General features: G+C 54.5%; 1 protein-coding gene across 1 annotated transcript in view; it reads right to left on the bottom strand.

The window, feature by feature from the left end:
* Positions 1–17,090, bottom strand: part of CROCC2 (ciliary rootlet coiled-coil, rootletin family member 2) — a 74,088-nt gene that overhangs the window by 44,990 nt on the left and 12,008 nt on the right. Inside the window, 12 exon segments of the mRNA XM_015561813.1 lie at positions 513–682; positions 1,136–1,263; positions 4,433–4,626; positions 9,104–9,271; positions 9,588–9,734; positions 10,017–10,161; positions 10,620–10,802; positions 11,555–11,757; positions 11,964–12,170; positions 12,400–12,544; positions 13,627–13,854; positions 14,427–14,533. Coding sequence (XP_015417299.1) covers positions 513–682; positions 1,136–1,263; positions 4,433–4,626; positions 9,104–9,271; positions 9,588–9,734; positions 10,017–10,161; positions 10,620–10,802; positions 11,555–11,757; positions 11,964–12,170; positions 12,400–12,544; positions 13,627–13,854; positions 14,427–14,533 — 2,025 coding nt within the window.

Genomic DNA, 17,090 nt, shown 5'->3' with positions numbered 1-17,090 from the left:
TCAAGCTGGCTGCAAGCCCCTTGTCTCACACACAGTGTCACTGAAGCAAGAGCTGCAAAGCGGCTCTCTGGGCCTCCACCTCCACCTCCTCTATCTGACATGAACTAACAGTTCAAAGGCCTTTCCTGAGCTTCCATGGCATGCCACGCACCAGTGACATGCATGATGTGTGCAGGCATGTCAAACAAGGCCTGCAGGAGTCTTGGCCAGTGGGATGGCTCAGATGGGTGATGAAGCGCCCTCCAGCTTCAGCCCTCAACCTGCAGCCAGGTCAGTCAATGCCCACAGCTGGCCCCTCCTTCGAAGGAGAGGACCTAGCCACACTGGCTCAGCCCCATGACCCTAGCTGCCCACCTTACCTATGAAGGGTCCTCTCTGGCCCCCACCTGAGTGTGGCCTGGCACCTCTGCCTTCTGCCTGGTCTCCTAGGACCCCTCCCCTGAGGGTCTTCCATGATCTGGGACATGTAAATTCCCAGGAGTGGCAGCAACTGGTGGCCTAGGGAAGCAGACCTTCTCCCTCTGGAGCCGTGCGATGTCTTCACAGTGGGCCAGTGCCTGGCTCTCCAGGGCCAGCTGTGCTTCCCGCTCCTGCTGCGCCATCTGCCGCCGTAGCTGCCCAATGTCCCACTCCAGCTTCGTCTCCTGGACCTCCCAGGTGCCTTTCAGTTGCTCCAATTCCACTGCAAAGTGACAGATGTATCCAGGATTGGCCACAGGGCCCCATGCCATGGAACACCTTGTGGCCTGTGCAAGCCCCCTGTGGAGTGACAGCCACCTGCTCTGAGGACGCTGCTCAAGCAGGCAGGGACAAAGTCCCACCACAGCGTGTATTCTGGCTATGGCCAAGCCTAGGGGCTGGGTGAGCCACACATGGTGAGGTGGGCTGAGCAGGGGTGGGAGCTCAGGAATGGGGCAGGGGCTGTCACACTGACCCAGGTCTAGACCCTGGGAAGCAGACTGGGCAGGCCACCCCTCACAGATGCACCCATTCAGCCACAGGAGCCCCCGGCCCGAGTTGGTGCCCTTCCTGGGAGACCAGGCAGTGGGAGCAACACTTTGGGACTGAGCTCTATGGAAGGGGCCCTTCTGGGCCATGTGGGGAGAGGAGAGACAGGCAGGAGCTGCTGGAGCACCTTGCAGGGCCTGCCGGGCCTGCCGGGCGCTCTGGGCCTCTCCTTCCAGATGTTCTTGCTGTGCCTGCAGCTGCTCTGCCAGCTGTTGAGCCTCAAAGAGGCTGCTCTCCAGCACATCCCGCTCGGCCCTGTGGAGAACCATCAAACAGCGGGCCAGTCACCAAGCGATCCCATTTGCTGTTGGCAGGACAGCGCTTGCCAAAGCCAGGCTGGTAAGTCAGAGAATAAACAGAGGACATATCTTTCATCTTAAATCTGTAAAAACAAATTGATCCCACACAAAAAACGCTTCAGGTGGATTAAAAGCTAAATGAAAAACACACACACACACAAATACAAAAACAAACAAACAACAACAACAACTAAAGTACTTAGAACTGTAAAGGTAGTAGAAAAAAATACAGAAGGGTATTTTATAATCTTCTTAAGAAAGACACAAACAACAGAAGATAAAAATAAAGAAGCTGATAGGTCTGAATATACTTAAAGATAGGGAGGGAGAGCTTTCATGCAGAAAAGATTCCACAAAGCAACTTAAAAGACAAGGCACAGACTTGAAGAAAAAAAAATCTGCACTAAATATACACAGGGTCCATATCCATCATATACAAAAAGCTCCTACTAATCAATGACAGAAAGTCAGCTGACTCTACAGAAAAATGACTGTTATTCACAAAAAAATCCACAGATGGTGCCGAAACCGGTTTGGCTCAGTGGATAGAGCGTCGGCTTGCGGACTGAAAGGTCCCAGGTTCGATTCCGGTCAAGGGCATGTACCTGGGTTGCGGGCACATCCCCAGTGGGGAGTGTGCAGGAGGCAGCTGATCGATGTTTCTCTCTCATCGATGTTTCTAACTCTCTATCTCTCTCCCTTCCTCTCTGTAAAAAAATCAATAAAATATATTTTAAAGAAATCCACAGATGGTTAATAAACATATGAAACTTGCTAACCTTATTCGGTACTCAAGGAAATTAAAATCACAACCAGGCATTCGATTACCAAAAGACTGAAACAATGATAATACCCAGTGCTAGTTAGGGTGCCTGACCTCTGGCGGCAACCCCACCTTCGGGTGTTAGCACCTTAGAAACACACTGGACCAACAACGTGGCACAGGGTGCTCACTGTGGCTGGAGAACCGCATTTGTCTTCAGAGCTGGCGGATGGCAGAATGTTGTGGAAATGATGGCACATTGTCAGTCGTAAGGAGGATGAGGAAACTCTTTCACCTAAAGAGTCGCTCTGAGAAGCAGAACCTCACACGTGTGGCTCCATTATAGGAGAAGCTGCCTCGCGCCTCTGCACCCATGTGAACGCTCAGAAGGACCTGGGACGAGCACAGCCCTGACAGCAGCCCCCATTTCTGGGGAGGTGGCTTGAATACAGCCAACCCATTAGCATCAACCAGCCAGTGAGCATGTTTTAAGTGTTGCTCTGCTCTGCTGTGCTGGGTGACGTACACATGGGCACCCCACAGACACTGAACACAAATACCCACATGAGCACACAAATGGCCAATGCGCAGCCCCACGATAGCCCATGAGCCAGGGCGGGCCGTGGTCCTTGGGCAGCCTCGCTAGGTTCCCCCCGCACACCACTATCACCACTATTGGGGGTTGGGCACTTCCACACCTTCCAGGGGCCTGATACCTGCACAGCTCAGAAATTTCGCTTCTCTGAGACCCTCGTTCCCGCTCCAGTCCCTACCTGGTCAGCACCCACATGTTCCCCACTCTCTTTACCTAGACTGCTTTCCCTCCCCAGAACCTTCCTCCTCCCAGAGGCCCTCCAGGTCTCCTCTGCTGCTCAGAATCTGCACCTGGAGGCCGGAATCTAAGGGCATGTCTAGTCTTTCCCTCCACAGGAGCCCACAGGCAGCTCAGCCTCCTGAGGCCAGCCAGGGTGAGTGTGGGGTATGCAGGCAGGGAACCTAGTCCATCTCCCAGCCTGAACAGCATGCTGGCACCCTGTGAACTGAGGGCATGTCCCCAGGGCCTGGGGTCCTCCCACATCAAGCTGACCATGGAGGTTTCACCAGGAGACCTGGAGCAGGACTGCTCACACCGAGCGGTCATCAATACGGCCTGGGAACTCATGAAAACTGAGGCGGCCAGAGAGTCCCACCCCAGTGAAATAAACACACACCGCTTGTGCCAGGCAGACATGGTTTCGGGACAAGTCCCGAGCAGCCCTGTCATCAGCAGCTCAGATGGGTCATCCTGAAATGCTGTTTGGTGGGCATGTGACTGTGCAGGGGTCCTGGGCCCAGGAGTCAGGCTTCAGTTGGTGCAGGATCCCAGGTTCCCGAAACCACTGACCAGGGCCCATGATCCAGCAGCACATGCTGGCGGAGGAAAAGGGCCTCCAACCACACTGCCCTCTGAGCACTGTGGGCCTCTGCTTCTGACAACCCACCCCAGCCTTAGTCAAGTTTTATCAATTTCCACCAAGCTTTCATTTATCAATTTCCAAAAGCTTTCATTTTGAGGAGAGGATTGTCTGAGAAGATGTACAAGGACCCCCAGATTCTGGCATCCCAGGAGGAAATCTTTTCTAGAAAAGTGCTTGGATATTCCTGAGAAGGGCCCAAAAGGTCCAGAGGCTACGGGACCAGGTCAGCTCACCAGGCAACAGCCTACAGGGCACCCCTGGTGTTGCCTAAAGTGCCCATTCCATGTCTTCTGGAAGTGGCCCCATGGTCACTGAGCTCACTGTGGCCCCACTCTCTGCTTGGTGGTTCCCTGGGGCTAAGCATATGACCCGGCCAGCCAATCTGAACCCTGTGACTCACTGAATTGGTTCAGGGACATGAAGTAGCTCAGGATGGTTAATGGCAGCAACGCTTGGGCCTTGTGGGGAGAAGGGCGCTCTGTGTCTGCTAGAGGAGGAAGCCTGGAGGAGCCACTGACCATCTTGCCACCTCGCACCCTGAGCCCTTGAACCAGACCTCCTCAGGAGTGAGCAGCACTGAGGGGGGAGAGGCAGGGTCCTGCGGGCACTGTGGAAGTACCTGGATCCAGTCTCATCTGAAGCCATGTATACCTTAAACTTCTCAGATCCACGAGTAAGACATTCCATGTTGTCATTCTGCAACTTGCCACCTGACCAGTGCAGCCACCTCTCACAGAAAGGTCACCCCAGGACTCTCACTGGGTCCACCTCACTCACAGTCTCTCTCCCATGTAAACATACCCTCCCTGCCCTACCATTGCTAGGTGAATGCCTGCCCCCTGCCACACTGCAGCCTCCCTGAGGCAAGGCCAGGCACACACACCCTGTCCATAGCCCCTGGGTACCTGAGATCAGCTGCCTCCTCAGTCGTGAGCCGGCCCTGCCTCTCCAGGGCCTCCTGCTTGGCCAGCAGCTGAGCTTGCTCCTCCAACAAAGCTTCCTTCTCCTGAAGGGCCGCCCGGAGAGTGTCCATCTGCGCCTCCTGGTCCCTCAGGCTCTGGGCCAGCTGCTCCTCCAGGGCCTGTTTCTCGCATGCGACCTAGAGGAGGGGGAAGAGGAGAGTCCAGCAGAGAAAGAGAGAGTGGGAGGGTGAGCGGGGCCTCTTCAGGGAAAAGCAGGACTTCAGAAGAAGTGGTATCATGCAGAATGGAATGAAGAAAAGGTGGACGAGAGTGAATATGAGACACATGGGACCTCAGAGTGCTCACGTGCTAACACAGTAGAGGGGCCTCCACGCCTGTGACCATGATGGAGGAGTTACTGAACTGAGCATGCCCAGCTTCCAGTCTACATGGTAATCTTGGTTAGACCACAGGTGTCCAGGGGGCAGGAAAAATTGCACAGAAATGGCAGTAGAAGGTGACAGAGGACCAGGTTGCTACAGACTAACACTTCCACCAAGAACATCACAAAAATCTAGATAAAATACATCATGGAATCTGAGTACGGCCTGGGGAGCTGCCAGGTCAGCTGGGATGGAAGGATCTGAGATCTTGGAGAGAAGGGGTTGAGCCCACCATTAGGTATCTTGTCCCTCTTCAGAGAATGTGCTGATTTAAAAGTTTAGGCTGAGAAATTGGGAAGTCAAGGATAGCTTCTGGCAATATTATGATCTTAGGGGGCCAAAAACTTAAATTCAGAGCCTTTGAAGCAGAAGGATCCTGATAAACACCCCAGGTTTCTAGTTGTATGCACAGAAGGGCTTCACCCTAGTAATAGAGGTGGATCAGAACAGACCATCCCTCAATCATGGATTATGGTGATCATCTACCCTCACTACCTACTAGAATCAAAAGTAAATCCTCTCTGGAAGAATAGCATCATCAAATTATTTCTATAGTTTTAAAATATGATGATTGACATTTGATCAACATTACCAGGAATATCAGGAGATAAGATCATATGGCAAAAACCATGTGTAAGAACATCAAATAAACACAGATACCTCCCTGTCTCTTTAAACTTTAAAATAGCTGTGATTAAATGTTCAGGAATGTGAATGGCAAGATGTAAAATTTTACCATAGAACTAGAAACAAAATATAAGCAACATAATTTTAAAATACAATAAGCAAAATTAATAAATATAATGTTTCAATGACAGATTAGACAGAGGTCTAATAATCTGGAAGACAGACAAAAGAATGTATTCAGACTGAATCATGAAAAGAAAAAATGATGGAAAATACAGAAAAAAGTGTAACAGACATGCAGGGCAAGGCTTAACATATGTATAATTGAAGTTGCAGAGGGAGAGGAGAGAGAATATTTGAACAGATACTAGACAGAAATTTGGCAAATCTAATAAAATGCATCAAGCCACAGATTTAAAATGAGCCATAACACCCTAAAAAGATAAAGACAATGAAAATGTCACATAGATATATCTTAGTTCTAAGTTTCCAAATACCAAAATAAAGGAAAATATCTTTAAAATCAGAGGGGCAAACCCCCCTCCCCTGAGACATTACATTTAAACGAGCAACAATAAGTCTGACATTTGACTTCCAAATAGCAACAATGAAAGTCGGAGGATGGTGGAATCTATATATATAAAACCTGAATATGCAAATAGACCGAACAGTGGCACAACTGAACAACCAGTCGCTATGACGAGCACTGACCACCAGGGGATGCATGTGGAACATGGTGGGCGTTGGCCATGGCGGGATGGTGGAGCAGGTGAGTGGGACCCCGGTCACTGATTTGGGGCGAGCTTATGGTAGTTACTGAAAATTCTTTGCTCCCGCCGGGTGCTCACACCTGCTGCTGGTGCCCAGCGCCGGTCCCAATCACTCACCCCATCGCTCGGCATCGTCAGCGGGTGGGAGTTGTGGTTGCCAGCCCCAATCATCCCTGAGGGCTTCTCCACCTCCCCCTGCTCCTGAGGGGTAATCGGGGCAGCAGCTGCCACTCGCACCCGCTGACAGCACCAGCCCTGCGCTCACACCCGCTGTTGCGAGGGTGGCCAGCACCATCAGAGTGTGGGAGCGGTGGCAGCAGAAGCAGGGCTGCCGGCAGACAGAGGACTGGAGGCCACGGCTGGTGGGGCCGGGTGAGGGTGTGGAGGATGGGCCAAGACCCACCCCTGTGCCCACCGTAGCCTTATGGCCCACAGTTCCTTTCAAATTCCCCTGGGCCCCAAGTGAAACTATAAAAATACTGAAAGAAAATAATGGCTATCCTAATATTCTATACCCAGCAAAAATATTCTTCAAACATAAAGACCAGAAATTTCTGCTTCTGACAATGGTGAAGTAGATTGTTGGAGGCCAACCCTACCACCTAGAGTGGCTAGAAAAGCTGCACCCTATACCTCCAACATATCTGTGTGATGGCCAGAAAGATACCAAGGCAGCCACGGCCCAATGGGGCCTGATTACTGAGAGACGTGTATTCAAATTAGCCTGACATTCTACCCAGATTTCCCTTGGAAGTATCTGCTAGCACATAAGTGGTGCAGAGCCCAGGGCCTCAGGAGCCAAGGACAAACTCAACATGGGCAGGAGAGACAGCCACAGACTGAAGAGGAACTCTGAGTAGCCCTATACCTGTTAAAGAAACTGAATTTATTATCAAAACGTTTCTCACAAAGGAAACTGCAGATTCAGATAACTCCACTAGTGAATCCTACCAACATTTAGAAAAAAATAACACCAATTTTTAAAACACTTCCCAAGAAACAGAGGAGGAGGAAATATTTTCCAACTTAGTTTGTGAGGCCCTGATTCCAAATCTGACAAAAACATTATAAGAGGAGAAAATTACAGACCAACATTCCTCATGAATAAACATGCAAAAGTCTTTCACAAGATATTATGAAATTTAATTGAAAGATATATAAAATATCTGTTAACTTATGACCAAGTAGGGTTTATCTCAGGTAGACAAGGTTGGTTTAACATTAAAAAATTAACCAATATAATTCATCACATTAACAGAGAAAAATGACATGATCATCTTAATAGATACAGAAAAAATGTTAACAGAATGCAAAGGCTCCGAATTTAAGCAAAAGGGAACATTGTCAATCTGATAAGAGACATTTATAAAATGCCTACAGATAATATCATACTTGAGGGTGAAATATTGAATTTTTTCCTAGTATTGTCATTGGTGGAAGGAAGGCCACTCACCACTTCTTATTGACTTTGTTCTGTTGGACTTTAGACAGTGCACAGAGAGAAGAAATACAAGCACTGAAGCCATCAAAAAAGTGAAGTCTGTTATTCCCAGATAACATGAAACTGTGCTCAACATCTCCTGTTATCAAGAGATGTAAACTAAACCACAATGATATGTAACTCCACACACATGGGAGAGCTAAAAAGTAAAAATGGATGATACCAAGTGTTGACAAGGCCAAGGAGCAAATGGAAGTCTCCCCACTGTTGGCGGTGAGTAAAATGACAGACCCCCTTTGGAAAACTGCTTGGCAGTTTCTTATAAAGTTCAGCACACACCTATCCAATGACTCCCCAACTTCACTCCTATATATTTACTCAAGAGAAATGAGAATATATACACAAGTGTTCATACCAGTCTTGTCCATTATCGCCCCAAACCCAAATGCCCCGCCACAGGTGAATAGGTATGGAAATGTCATTTATTTGTACAATGGAATATTACTACGTAGTGAAAAGGAACACACCCTTGATTCACCTGACATTATGGATGGCTCTCAAAGCCCTGTTGGACACAAAAGCATCTGTACTGTGACTCCATTTACAAAAAGCTCTAAAACTGGCGACACCAGTCTTGGTGGTACGTGGCAGAGCAGAGGCTGCCCGGGGTGGGGTGCCTGGAGGAGCATGAGGAAATGGGCTTGGGCTGGTGGAGCAGGTCTACATCTTGGTCTCAGTGGTGGTTACCCAGGTGCATGGAGCTGTCAAACCTCACTGAACTGTACACTGGCATATTGGATATAACCGTGTAATTAAATATAGAGGAAACCAATGACTGAAAAAGGGACACGACAGAGTCTCAGAAGCCAAAAGAGGCTGCGCTGAGTCCCAAAGGTAGGTGACAGGGACCATGGAGTCTGAATGCCACAGGGAGCCCCGAAAATAGCAAAATTGCTTCAATGTAACTACCCCCTGAGTGTGGCCTCCTTCTCAGCACAAGATTTATGCCAATAGAAGACCCGGGAATCAGTGACCGAGTGAATAGGTGAGTCCAGCTGCGGACGAAAGGCAACAACATACAGAAAAAAGCCCTGAGTGTGCAGAATCACTGGGCCTCTGACCCCTAATGAGGGGCAGAACTCAGCCCCCGGGATTGGTGGCAGGTGTGATGTAAAGGTTCTTTGCATACCCACCCCCTGTCCTCTCCCCCCACCACAGGGAACCTGCCTTTGAATGCAGCCAAGTCAGCCAGCACTGCAGTCAGAAAGCACCGGTGCTGACAGCCTGGGCCAGTGTGACGTGGAGAGGTGACCTGTGAGCTGTCCACACCACAGAGGGAAAGGGTGGCCCTGCAGGGTGGGGCCAGAGCCAGGAGCCCCTGCAGACCTCTCACCTGACCCACCTGCTCCTGCAATTGGGCTCTCTCACGCTGGAGCCGGTCTGCCTGCCCCTCCAGCTGCTCCAGCTGCTGCTCTGCCAATGCCAACCGCTCCCTGGCGTCTGCCCGCTCCTGCCTCAGCACTTGCTCCTGCTCCCGCAGCCGGTCCCCATCCTGTTGCAGCTGCGGCGGGGGGGCGGGGGGGGTGTCGGCATCCAGGCCATGCCCCACACACCTGTGCCTCCACGGGCTGACCATCTCTCCCTGGACTGCCTAGGTGTGTGTGGCCTTCCCTCCACAGGCCCACTGTCCAGGCCCACTGTCCCTATGTGGGCCTCTTCTCCACCCACCTGTGCTCAGTCCAGGAATGGAAGAGGTGAGGGGAGATGGGTGCAGGGAGGGTTTTAGGCTCAGAGATCAGAGCTGGGACCGAGTCTCATGGCCACCCTGGGGAATGTGAGGCTCAGGGGAAGGGCTGCTCACATGGCCCTCGTCTCACCTGCAGGACCTGGTGGGTCAGGCTGCCTTTGTCCTTCGCCAGGCCCTCCATCAGGGTGGCCATCTTGGCCAGGGAGTCCCTTTGCTGCTCCCCCTCTGACTTCAGCCGGCTCACAAGCAATTCCAGGTCAGCATTGCTGGACTCAGCCTAGGGTTGCGGGGGTGGGGAGGGAGGGTAGTGGTCACCCTGAGGGGGGATGCCAAGGAGGGACTTTCAGATTCACAGGAGGAACTTTCTCCCTGGCAGAGCTGTTGGTGCCAGGGAAGGAGTGAGCCCCTCGTCATGGAGGTGTGCAAGCCGGAGGTCTGGGTAGGATGGGTGTGGGAAGGGAATCCCACAGTGAGGAGGCCTTCCGGGTAAACAGCAGCCCCTGAGCACTAAAGGAGTGCTGAAGTGAAGGATGGCCTGGTGGGAGAGACAGAGGCATACCCGAGCCAGCGTGCCATGCAGGGCCTCCCTCTCACTCTCCAGAACGTCCCTCTGTAGCCGGGCTGCATTCAGTGCCTTCCGGGCCGACACCAGCTCCTTCTTGAGCCCCGAGACCTTCTCCTCCAGCTGCTCCAGGCGCCCTTGACTAAGGTCCCCAAATCAGAGGTAGAGGGTGTGAGGCTGGCTCAAGGCAAGATAGGCCACCTCACAGGACCTAGCAGGCAGGGTGGCCGCCTGCAACTTCCTCCAAGCCCAGGGAGCCCCAGAGGAGCCCAGGTCACTCTGGAGGCCTGAACTTGGTGAGTCCACAGGGTGGCATCCGAACCAGGACCCTGTTCCCCAGCTGGGGGTGGGGTTCTGTCCATGCCTCAGTAGACTCACCTGGGTGCACACATGCTGGGGGCACCCCCTCTCCTGGGCCCGAGGTGGTGGATTTCCTGGGGCAGGCACTGGGCAGGTGTTGGGTGGGTGTTGGGGCGATGGCTCAGCCTGCAGGAAGCCTGGAGAGCCTGTCACCCCCACTGTCCGGTGGGTGCCCCCACTCCCGGAAACAAGGTTGCTAAGGAAGCGGTCCCCTTAGTGGATGAGGACGCTGAGGCCCACCTGGTCTGCAGCTCCCTGCGGCCCCGCTCGCCCTGCTGCTCCAGCTCTTCCTTCTGCTGTGTCCAGAGCAGGAGGCTTCTCTGCAGCTCAGCGTTCTCGGCCTCCCGCTTCTGCTTGTCCATGTCCCAAACATCCATCTTGCCCCTTAGCTCCTCCACCTCCAACTCCAGAGCCTTCTTCTCTCTGGGAGCAGGGGAGGCCAAGGTTGGGGCAGCCTTGGAGGAGGGGAGCTGGGAGACCCACACGGGGTACATTCCGGCCTCAGCCCACTGCCAGGAGGATGTGCAGGGCAGGGTGGGCGCCAGGCATGAGGGCCCCTGGGGGCAGGAGCTCAGGGAAGTGTGGGGAGGGACGAGGCAGATCCAGCAATCTCCAGCCCCAGGACAGCCTGCAAGGTGGGGTGGCCAGTAGCTTGTCCCCTCCTGGTGGCCCTTGGGAGTCCTTAAAACGCAAAGGCTCCTGGTGCAGCCCTGTGCTCAGCCCTCTGCCACCCACAGGCCCGGCTCCACCAGTCCTTGCAGAACTTGCTGGATGGAAGAGACATCTCTCCACCTGCACCTTCCCAGCTCCACATCTGCTTGTACTGCTCACCTGTCCTGACAGGGCCTTAGGCCCTCCAGATCCAGCTTCCTGTGTGAGGCTGTGCTCAACACTGACCCACTCAGAGTCCTTGCCGCATGTCACCCTTCCGCCAGGGACCTGAACCTCAGCTGTACCCCCTGGCCCTGGCCCCCGAGGTCTCCATTTCCCAAATGCCCCTTAATTCTGGCCATGTTCCCTCCATGCTGAGGGGCCCACCTGTCCTCAGGAATCATGGCCCACTCCCTCCTATGTGGAAGGTTTGTGGGGGAAGCGCCCCCAAGCTGGGAAGGCCTGCTCTGTCCAACCTGGACCCAGACAGCTCACCCGCCCTGCCCAGCCCTCAGGCCAGCCACCTTCCCAGGAGCTCGCTGGCTGCCCTGCAGTGCTGTGCCTTCTGGCTCTGTGCCTCCAGCCTGTCCAGGAGGTCCCCCCGCTCCTGCTCTCGCTCCTGCAGGAGCCTCCGGGAGGCTCGCAGCTCCCGCTGCCTCTCTGACAGCTGCTCCCGGAGCCTGGCTGCCACCACCTGGGAGGACTTCAGCTGTAGACGCAGCTCCTGCTCGGGGTGGGGTGGGGGGAGGTAGCGTGAGCTCCCTCTGGCCTTGCCAGGCCTTTGACCACAGACCCCCCAGAAAGGATGCACCTAGGGCAGAGACCCCTCCCTGGGGCTGTGGGTCTCAGGGGCAGGTCCTATAGCAACACCTGCCAGCCCCATGGGTTTAACATCCCCGTGGGGCCAAGGGTACAGCGCTGGTGGCTGCCCACCTGCTCCTGCTGCCGTCTCCTCTCAATAGCTGCCTGCACAGCCCGCAGTGCAGGGTCTGGGCTGGCCCGGGAGTGGGCTCGTGGTGGAGATGCACCCCAGTGAAGGGACGAGGTGCGTGGAGGGCTCCTCAGTGGTCTCTGTGCCTTCTCCCTGTCAGTGCTGCTGCTCTGTGCCAGCTCTGGGCACCTCGAGTCTGCCTGGGCCACCTTCACAGTGTGGGGAGAGCACTCAGGGCCATGTCCAGTGGGGACCTCCCAGATTATCCCACATATCAGCTGGACCCCCCGGGACCCAAGATGGCCTGCACCTCTGTGATGATGTTCAAAACACGCCGCAGGGACTTCACTTCCTCCTTCAGGTTGTCTGCCGCCAGCTGGTCTCCACTGCGCCAGGACTCCTGTGCCCAGGCAGACCCCTTAGCAGGGCGGCTGACGCTCCGGCCCCAGAGCCCCCACACCCCACCACGTCCTCAGCCCCACGCACTAGTCTCTGAACATCCATTCTGAGGGAAGAAATGGTTCTTTCCTTCTCCGAGTTTTGCTCTGTGAGCCTCTCCACCAGCAATTTCTGCTCAGAGAGTCTGCAGAAAAGCCAGGGGCAGGGTGGTCAGCACAGAGCCCAGAGCCCAGGGCACGGGTGGGCCCTGAAGACTCCCTGGCTGAATCAGACTCCTCCTGTGGTGTGGCCGGGCCTCAGGCATTGGCCACATCTGTCTGAGTGGACCTCAGTCCCTGGTCTGGTCAGACACCTCTCTGCTACTTTAGAACCTTCAATGGCTCCCACTGTCTTGAGAGTAAAGCACAGACCCCCAAGGTCAGGATCCAAGGGCCCAGGCTGACCCTAACTCAGCTTCTGAGGCCCTGCCCTGCCCTTGGGGCCAGCAGATGCAGTGCTCATTGGGGGCCTTTGCCCACCACTGCCCTGCCTGGACTACCTCTGCCACCACAAGTCTAACAGTGAGTGAAGATGTTATTGTGCCTTCCCAGGACCCACCTTCTTCTCCTGACTCACCATGGCACCTGGATCTCCTTTCCTATGACCCCAGAGTACTCTGCTCTGAGTATGGGGGCCATGAGTGCTGCCCTGTAGGATGTACAGGACTACCCGCACCCCATGAACTCCTGTTCCCCTGAGGGCAGGGCGGGCCCCATCCTGTCAGCCGGCAGGGTGTCTGTGGCCATGTGAGTCCCAGGCACCCAGATTCTGTGGAATTGTACCCTGTGGCCTTCAGTGGGGAGCTATTTTCCCTGTTTTCTGCTGAAGGAAACATACTTCAAGCCCCCGATGCGGGTTCTGTGTGCAGAACATCCCATGCTTCCTCTGAGGCTCATGGACCCCAGATGGGCCCGGCCCACTGCCTGCTCTGCTTCTCAAACAGTTGACCCCAAAGCAAGCGCCTGCTCCTGAAGGATGTGCCTTTAGCCCCAAGGACAGTCCACGTGTGTCTAATGCAGTGTCCACGGAGACCCTCCAAGATGGGGAGCTTTAACTGGCCTGCAGGGCTGGAAGGAGTTTGGGCTTGCCTACCCGTGGGAATGTCATGTGGCAGCTGGAATAAGAACTGCCTATCACTTGGAACTCTGGCTGCAGGACAGATAGGAAGGGGGCGCAGGGTGCCCCCACCCTGACCTCCGCTGTGCGATAGCCCTCTCAGGCACCCACCTGGCCTGCAGTGCCACCTTCTCTGTGTCCCAGCGGCCCTGCAGCTGCAGCATCTCCCGCACCTTGTCCCGCAGCTGCTGCTCCAGCCAAGCACCCTGCAAGGCCTGCCGCTCCAGGGCGCCTGCTGAGCTGCTGGCCGACAGCTGCAGGTTGGAGTTGAGGTTCAGGCAGGCCGTGTGCAGGCGCCGGGCTGTCCTGGCTGCCTCTGCTTGCATGTCAGTGAGACTCCTACGGACAAGGCAGCACCCCCAGCTGAACCTCAGGGCCAGCTGTGGGCTCAGGGCCCTGAAGGTGTCCCACTGGCTAGGAGGGGCAGGGTATGGTCACATGGGTCCTGCTCTCTGCCCTCAGCAGACCCCCTTACCCTCCCCCACCCCCATTCTCAGGAGAGTCCTCTACTGTGTATTACCAACGGTCCCATGTCACAGCCAGAGAGGGGTGAGCAAGGGCTCAGCAAGGCCACAGAGGACGTGGACTCTCTGAGCCCAGTTTCCTTGTGTGCAGATGAGGGGCTGACAGGTCCCTCAATAATCCAGGGCAGACCCAAGAGGTGCCTGGCAAGGACTAGAGGAACTGTAAATTGTACCGTGTAGCTCCTCCCCTTCCATCATCTCTGTCCTGCACCCCTTCCCTCCCTCTGTGCTTTAGTGTTTCTCAACCCTACCACCCTCCACCCCACAGGGACCCTGAGGCCCAGCAGGGCTGGGGCAGTGGCTTGTGAGCCGGGACAGCTCCTCCATGGGAGCAGCTTGGAGGGCCCAATACCTGGGCCACCATCAGATGTGGGGCAGCTGGCTCACCTCTCAGAGGCAGATCGAAGCTCAGCCACCTGTGTTCGGAGCGCTGTCACCTGTCTCCACAGGAGGAGGAAGTCCTGGGGCTGTACCCCAAGGTGTGAACACCGGGTCTGAAAGGAAGGGGCCCGTGCCCACCTCAGGTGCAGGCCCAGGCCTGGGAATTGAGAAGCCCTGCGACCCGTTCCTCTAGCTGTCACACTGGCCAGACCCTACACCCCAAACCGTCCTGCAGCCCAATGGTCTCATCTTTCACAATAATGCAATCTGCCATCCCCAGAGGACCTGTGAGGGTGACCACACCCAGCTTCTACCCAGGTCAGGACCCACTCAGCCTGGCCCTCTGGAGTGGGAGGCACTTCTGCAGCCCTCAGCTCGTGTGCAGTGTCCCCCCCGCCCCCAGGGTACAGCAGGGTACAGGGTCTGCCCCCTTCTCCAGAGTGGAGGGTGGCTTTTACTCTGGGAGGGCTCCTAAGATGTCCAGGTGTGTGGCCTGGCCCTTTTCCTTCAGGAAAAGCCTTTGCTGATCCCCTGCCCTGACCCCACGTCCCACCCAGCTCCCCTCATTGGCCCAAACACTTTGCTGGGTGTCTTGTGTAGGGGTGCCCCTCAGTGCCTGGCACAGGGTCCTCTGTATGTGTGGAATAAGCTGCTTGCCTGGTAAGTGCAGGAGCGGCTGTTCGGACCAGCCTTTGCAGTGACTACACCTACATCCTTCAGATTCCACACTTCACAAGTCCTGAACTGGAGGCTGGGCTGGCCCACGTGGTGAGGAACATGCAGGCCAGAAACCGATAAAGTCAGAGGTACGTAGGCAGCTTTTGCCAAATGGAGCAACTTCAACACATTTCCTTGACCTCAGGGGATCAGGGGAGAGAGAGTAAAGCCCAGAGGCCACCCACCGGGGGAATCTAGTCACACAGAGAAGTGATACCCCGCAGTGGCACTCTGTGTAAGGTGTGCTAGAGGTGAGTAAACGTGAGGGTGAACTAGTACACACACACGCACACACACACATGCACACACAAATGCTTGTATCCCCCAATTCATATATTGAACTCCCAACCCCACCGTGTTGATGTCAGAGGGGGAGCTTTGGGAGGTGATGAGGCCATGAGAGGGGCTCTCATAATGGGGTTAGTGTCCTTCTAACGGGGCCCAGAGAGCTTCCCGCCCCTCTGCCACGTGAAGTTATCCTGAGAAGGTTTGAGATCCAGGAAGGGGCCCTCACCAGTAACCGAATCGGCCAGCACCTTGATCTCAGACTTCCAGCCTCCAGAACTGTGAGAAATTAATGCGTTTATAAGCCCCCCGTCTGTGGGGTTTGTTATGGCAGCCTGGGTGCACTAAGACAGGAGGGAAAACTGCCTTCCCTGTGGGCCAGACAGCATTTGTCCAGTTTTCAGCCTGCGTTTGCATAACTGAGTGCTTTCAGAAAACTGAAGCTGAAAATTAACTTCAATGTGGTCCCAAAGACCGTCAGAAGCTGTAAGCACCTGTCAGAAGCAAATAAAAATGCTCTCTAAAAGATACCACATTCATCCCAGGTGTCAAAGAGTTTTCACAAGATTCAGAGGGAAATAAGCAGCTCCCACTTTAAAAAACAAAACAAAATGAAGACATCACCAAAGACACAAGGCACAAAGCACATGGAGTGGTGGCAGGAACAGTGGAGGCAGACCTTAGACTTCAGATACGAGACATCACACACAGGCTACAAGACACCAGCATATGCATGGCAGGCTGGAAAACAGGAGGAAAGAGCAAGATATTTGCGAAAGAACTCACCGGAACACTTAAGGGTGAAAAATACAATATTTGGAATGGAAGCCTAGTAGGCAAGTTTAACAGATTGGACACCTGAAGAGAAAGCTGATGACCAGGAAGGTGGGTTTGATGAAATTAAGTAGAATATAGATCAGGGAATAAAGAGAAAGACGATGTGGGCAATTAAGCACGGGAGGGAGCATGAGAACGGCTTACACTCTCAGGCCGGAGAGGAGGCAGTGTGCAAAGTAATGGACACTTTCCCAAAATAACGAAAACACAGCGTCCTGATGAAGCCTCAGCAGGACAGACAAACAGCAACCTCCACACAGACACATTGCAGTGAAATTGCAGGACAGCAGAGCCAAAGCCGAGATCCTACAGCAGCCAGAGGGAGGAGGCAGACGGCCTTTCCCAGGACTCGGTCAGGACCAAAGGGGCGGGAAGCCAGAGACAGAAAGGGTGTCTTGGGGCTGCTGAGAGAACACATCTGCCAACAGCGAGCTCAGTTCTCAAGGGCAAGAGGAGGTCAGAGCCACACCAGCTCAGACCTGTCCCCCAGCTCCCTGGGAAGACGTGGACAGCAGGGCATGGGGCGTGATCCGTCTCAAATGTTACCCCTCTCAGGCTGAAAGTCCTGCTGTCGGTGACCACCTGTGATGAAGAACAGCTTCTCCCTCCTGGCGAGGCTTCACCTGCAGCACTTCGCCCTGACCCCCTCCCCGCCCCTCCAGCCCCCCAGGGCTTAGGATTTCAGACAACTGTGACCAGGCAAGGCTTCGTGGCCCTGCTGGCCAGGGGTGGGGAGCCACGTGCTGCATCCTGCCCAGGAGGCAGGCCTCCGGAACAGATGGGCATGCTAGAGCCAGGACTCCAGCCCCTACTTTCTAGGTCTGGCCTCGG

This window comes from Myotis davidii, unplaced genomic scaffold (assembly GCF_000327345.1).
Source record: "Myotis davidii unplaced genomic scaffold, ASM32734v1 scaffold370, whole genome shotgun sequence".
In the NCBI taxonomy this organism is placed as follows: Eukaryota; Metazoa; Chordata; class Mammalia; order Chiroptera; family Vespertilionidae; genus Myotis; species Myotis davidii.
The sequence above is the reverse complement of the archived record's forward strand: the minus strand, read 5'-3'. Positions and strand labels throughout refer to the sequence as shown.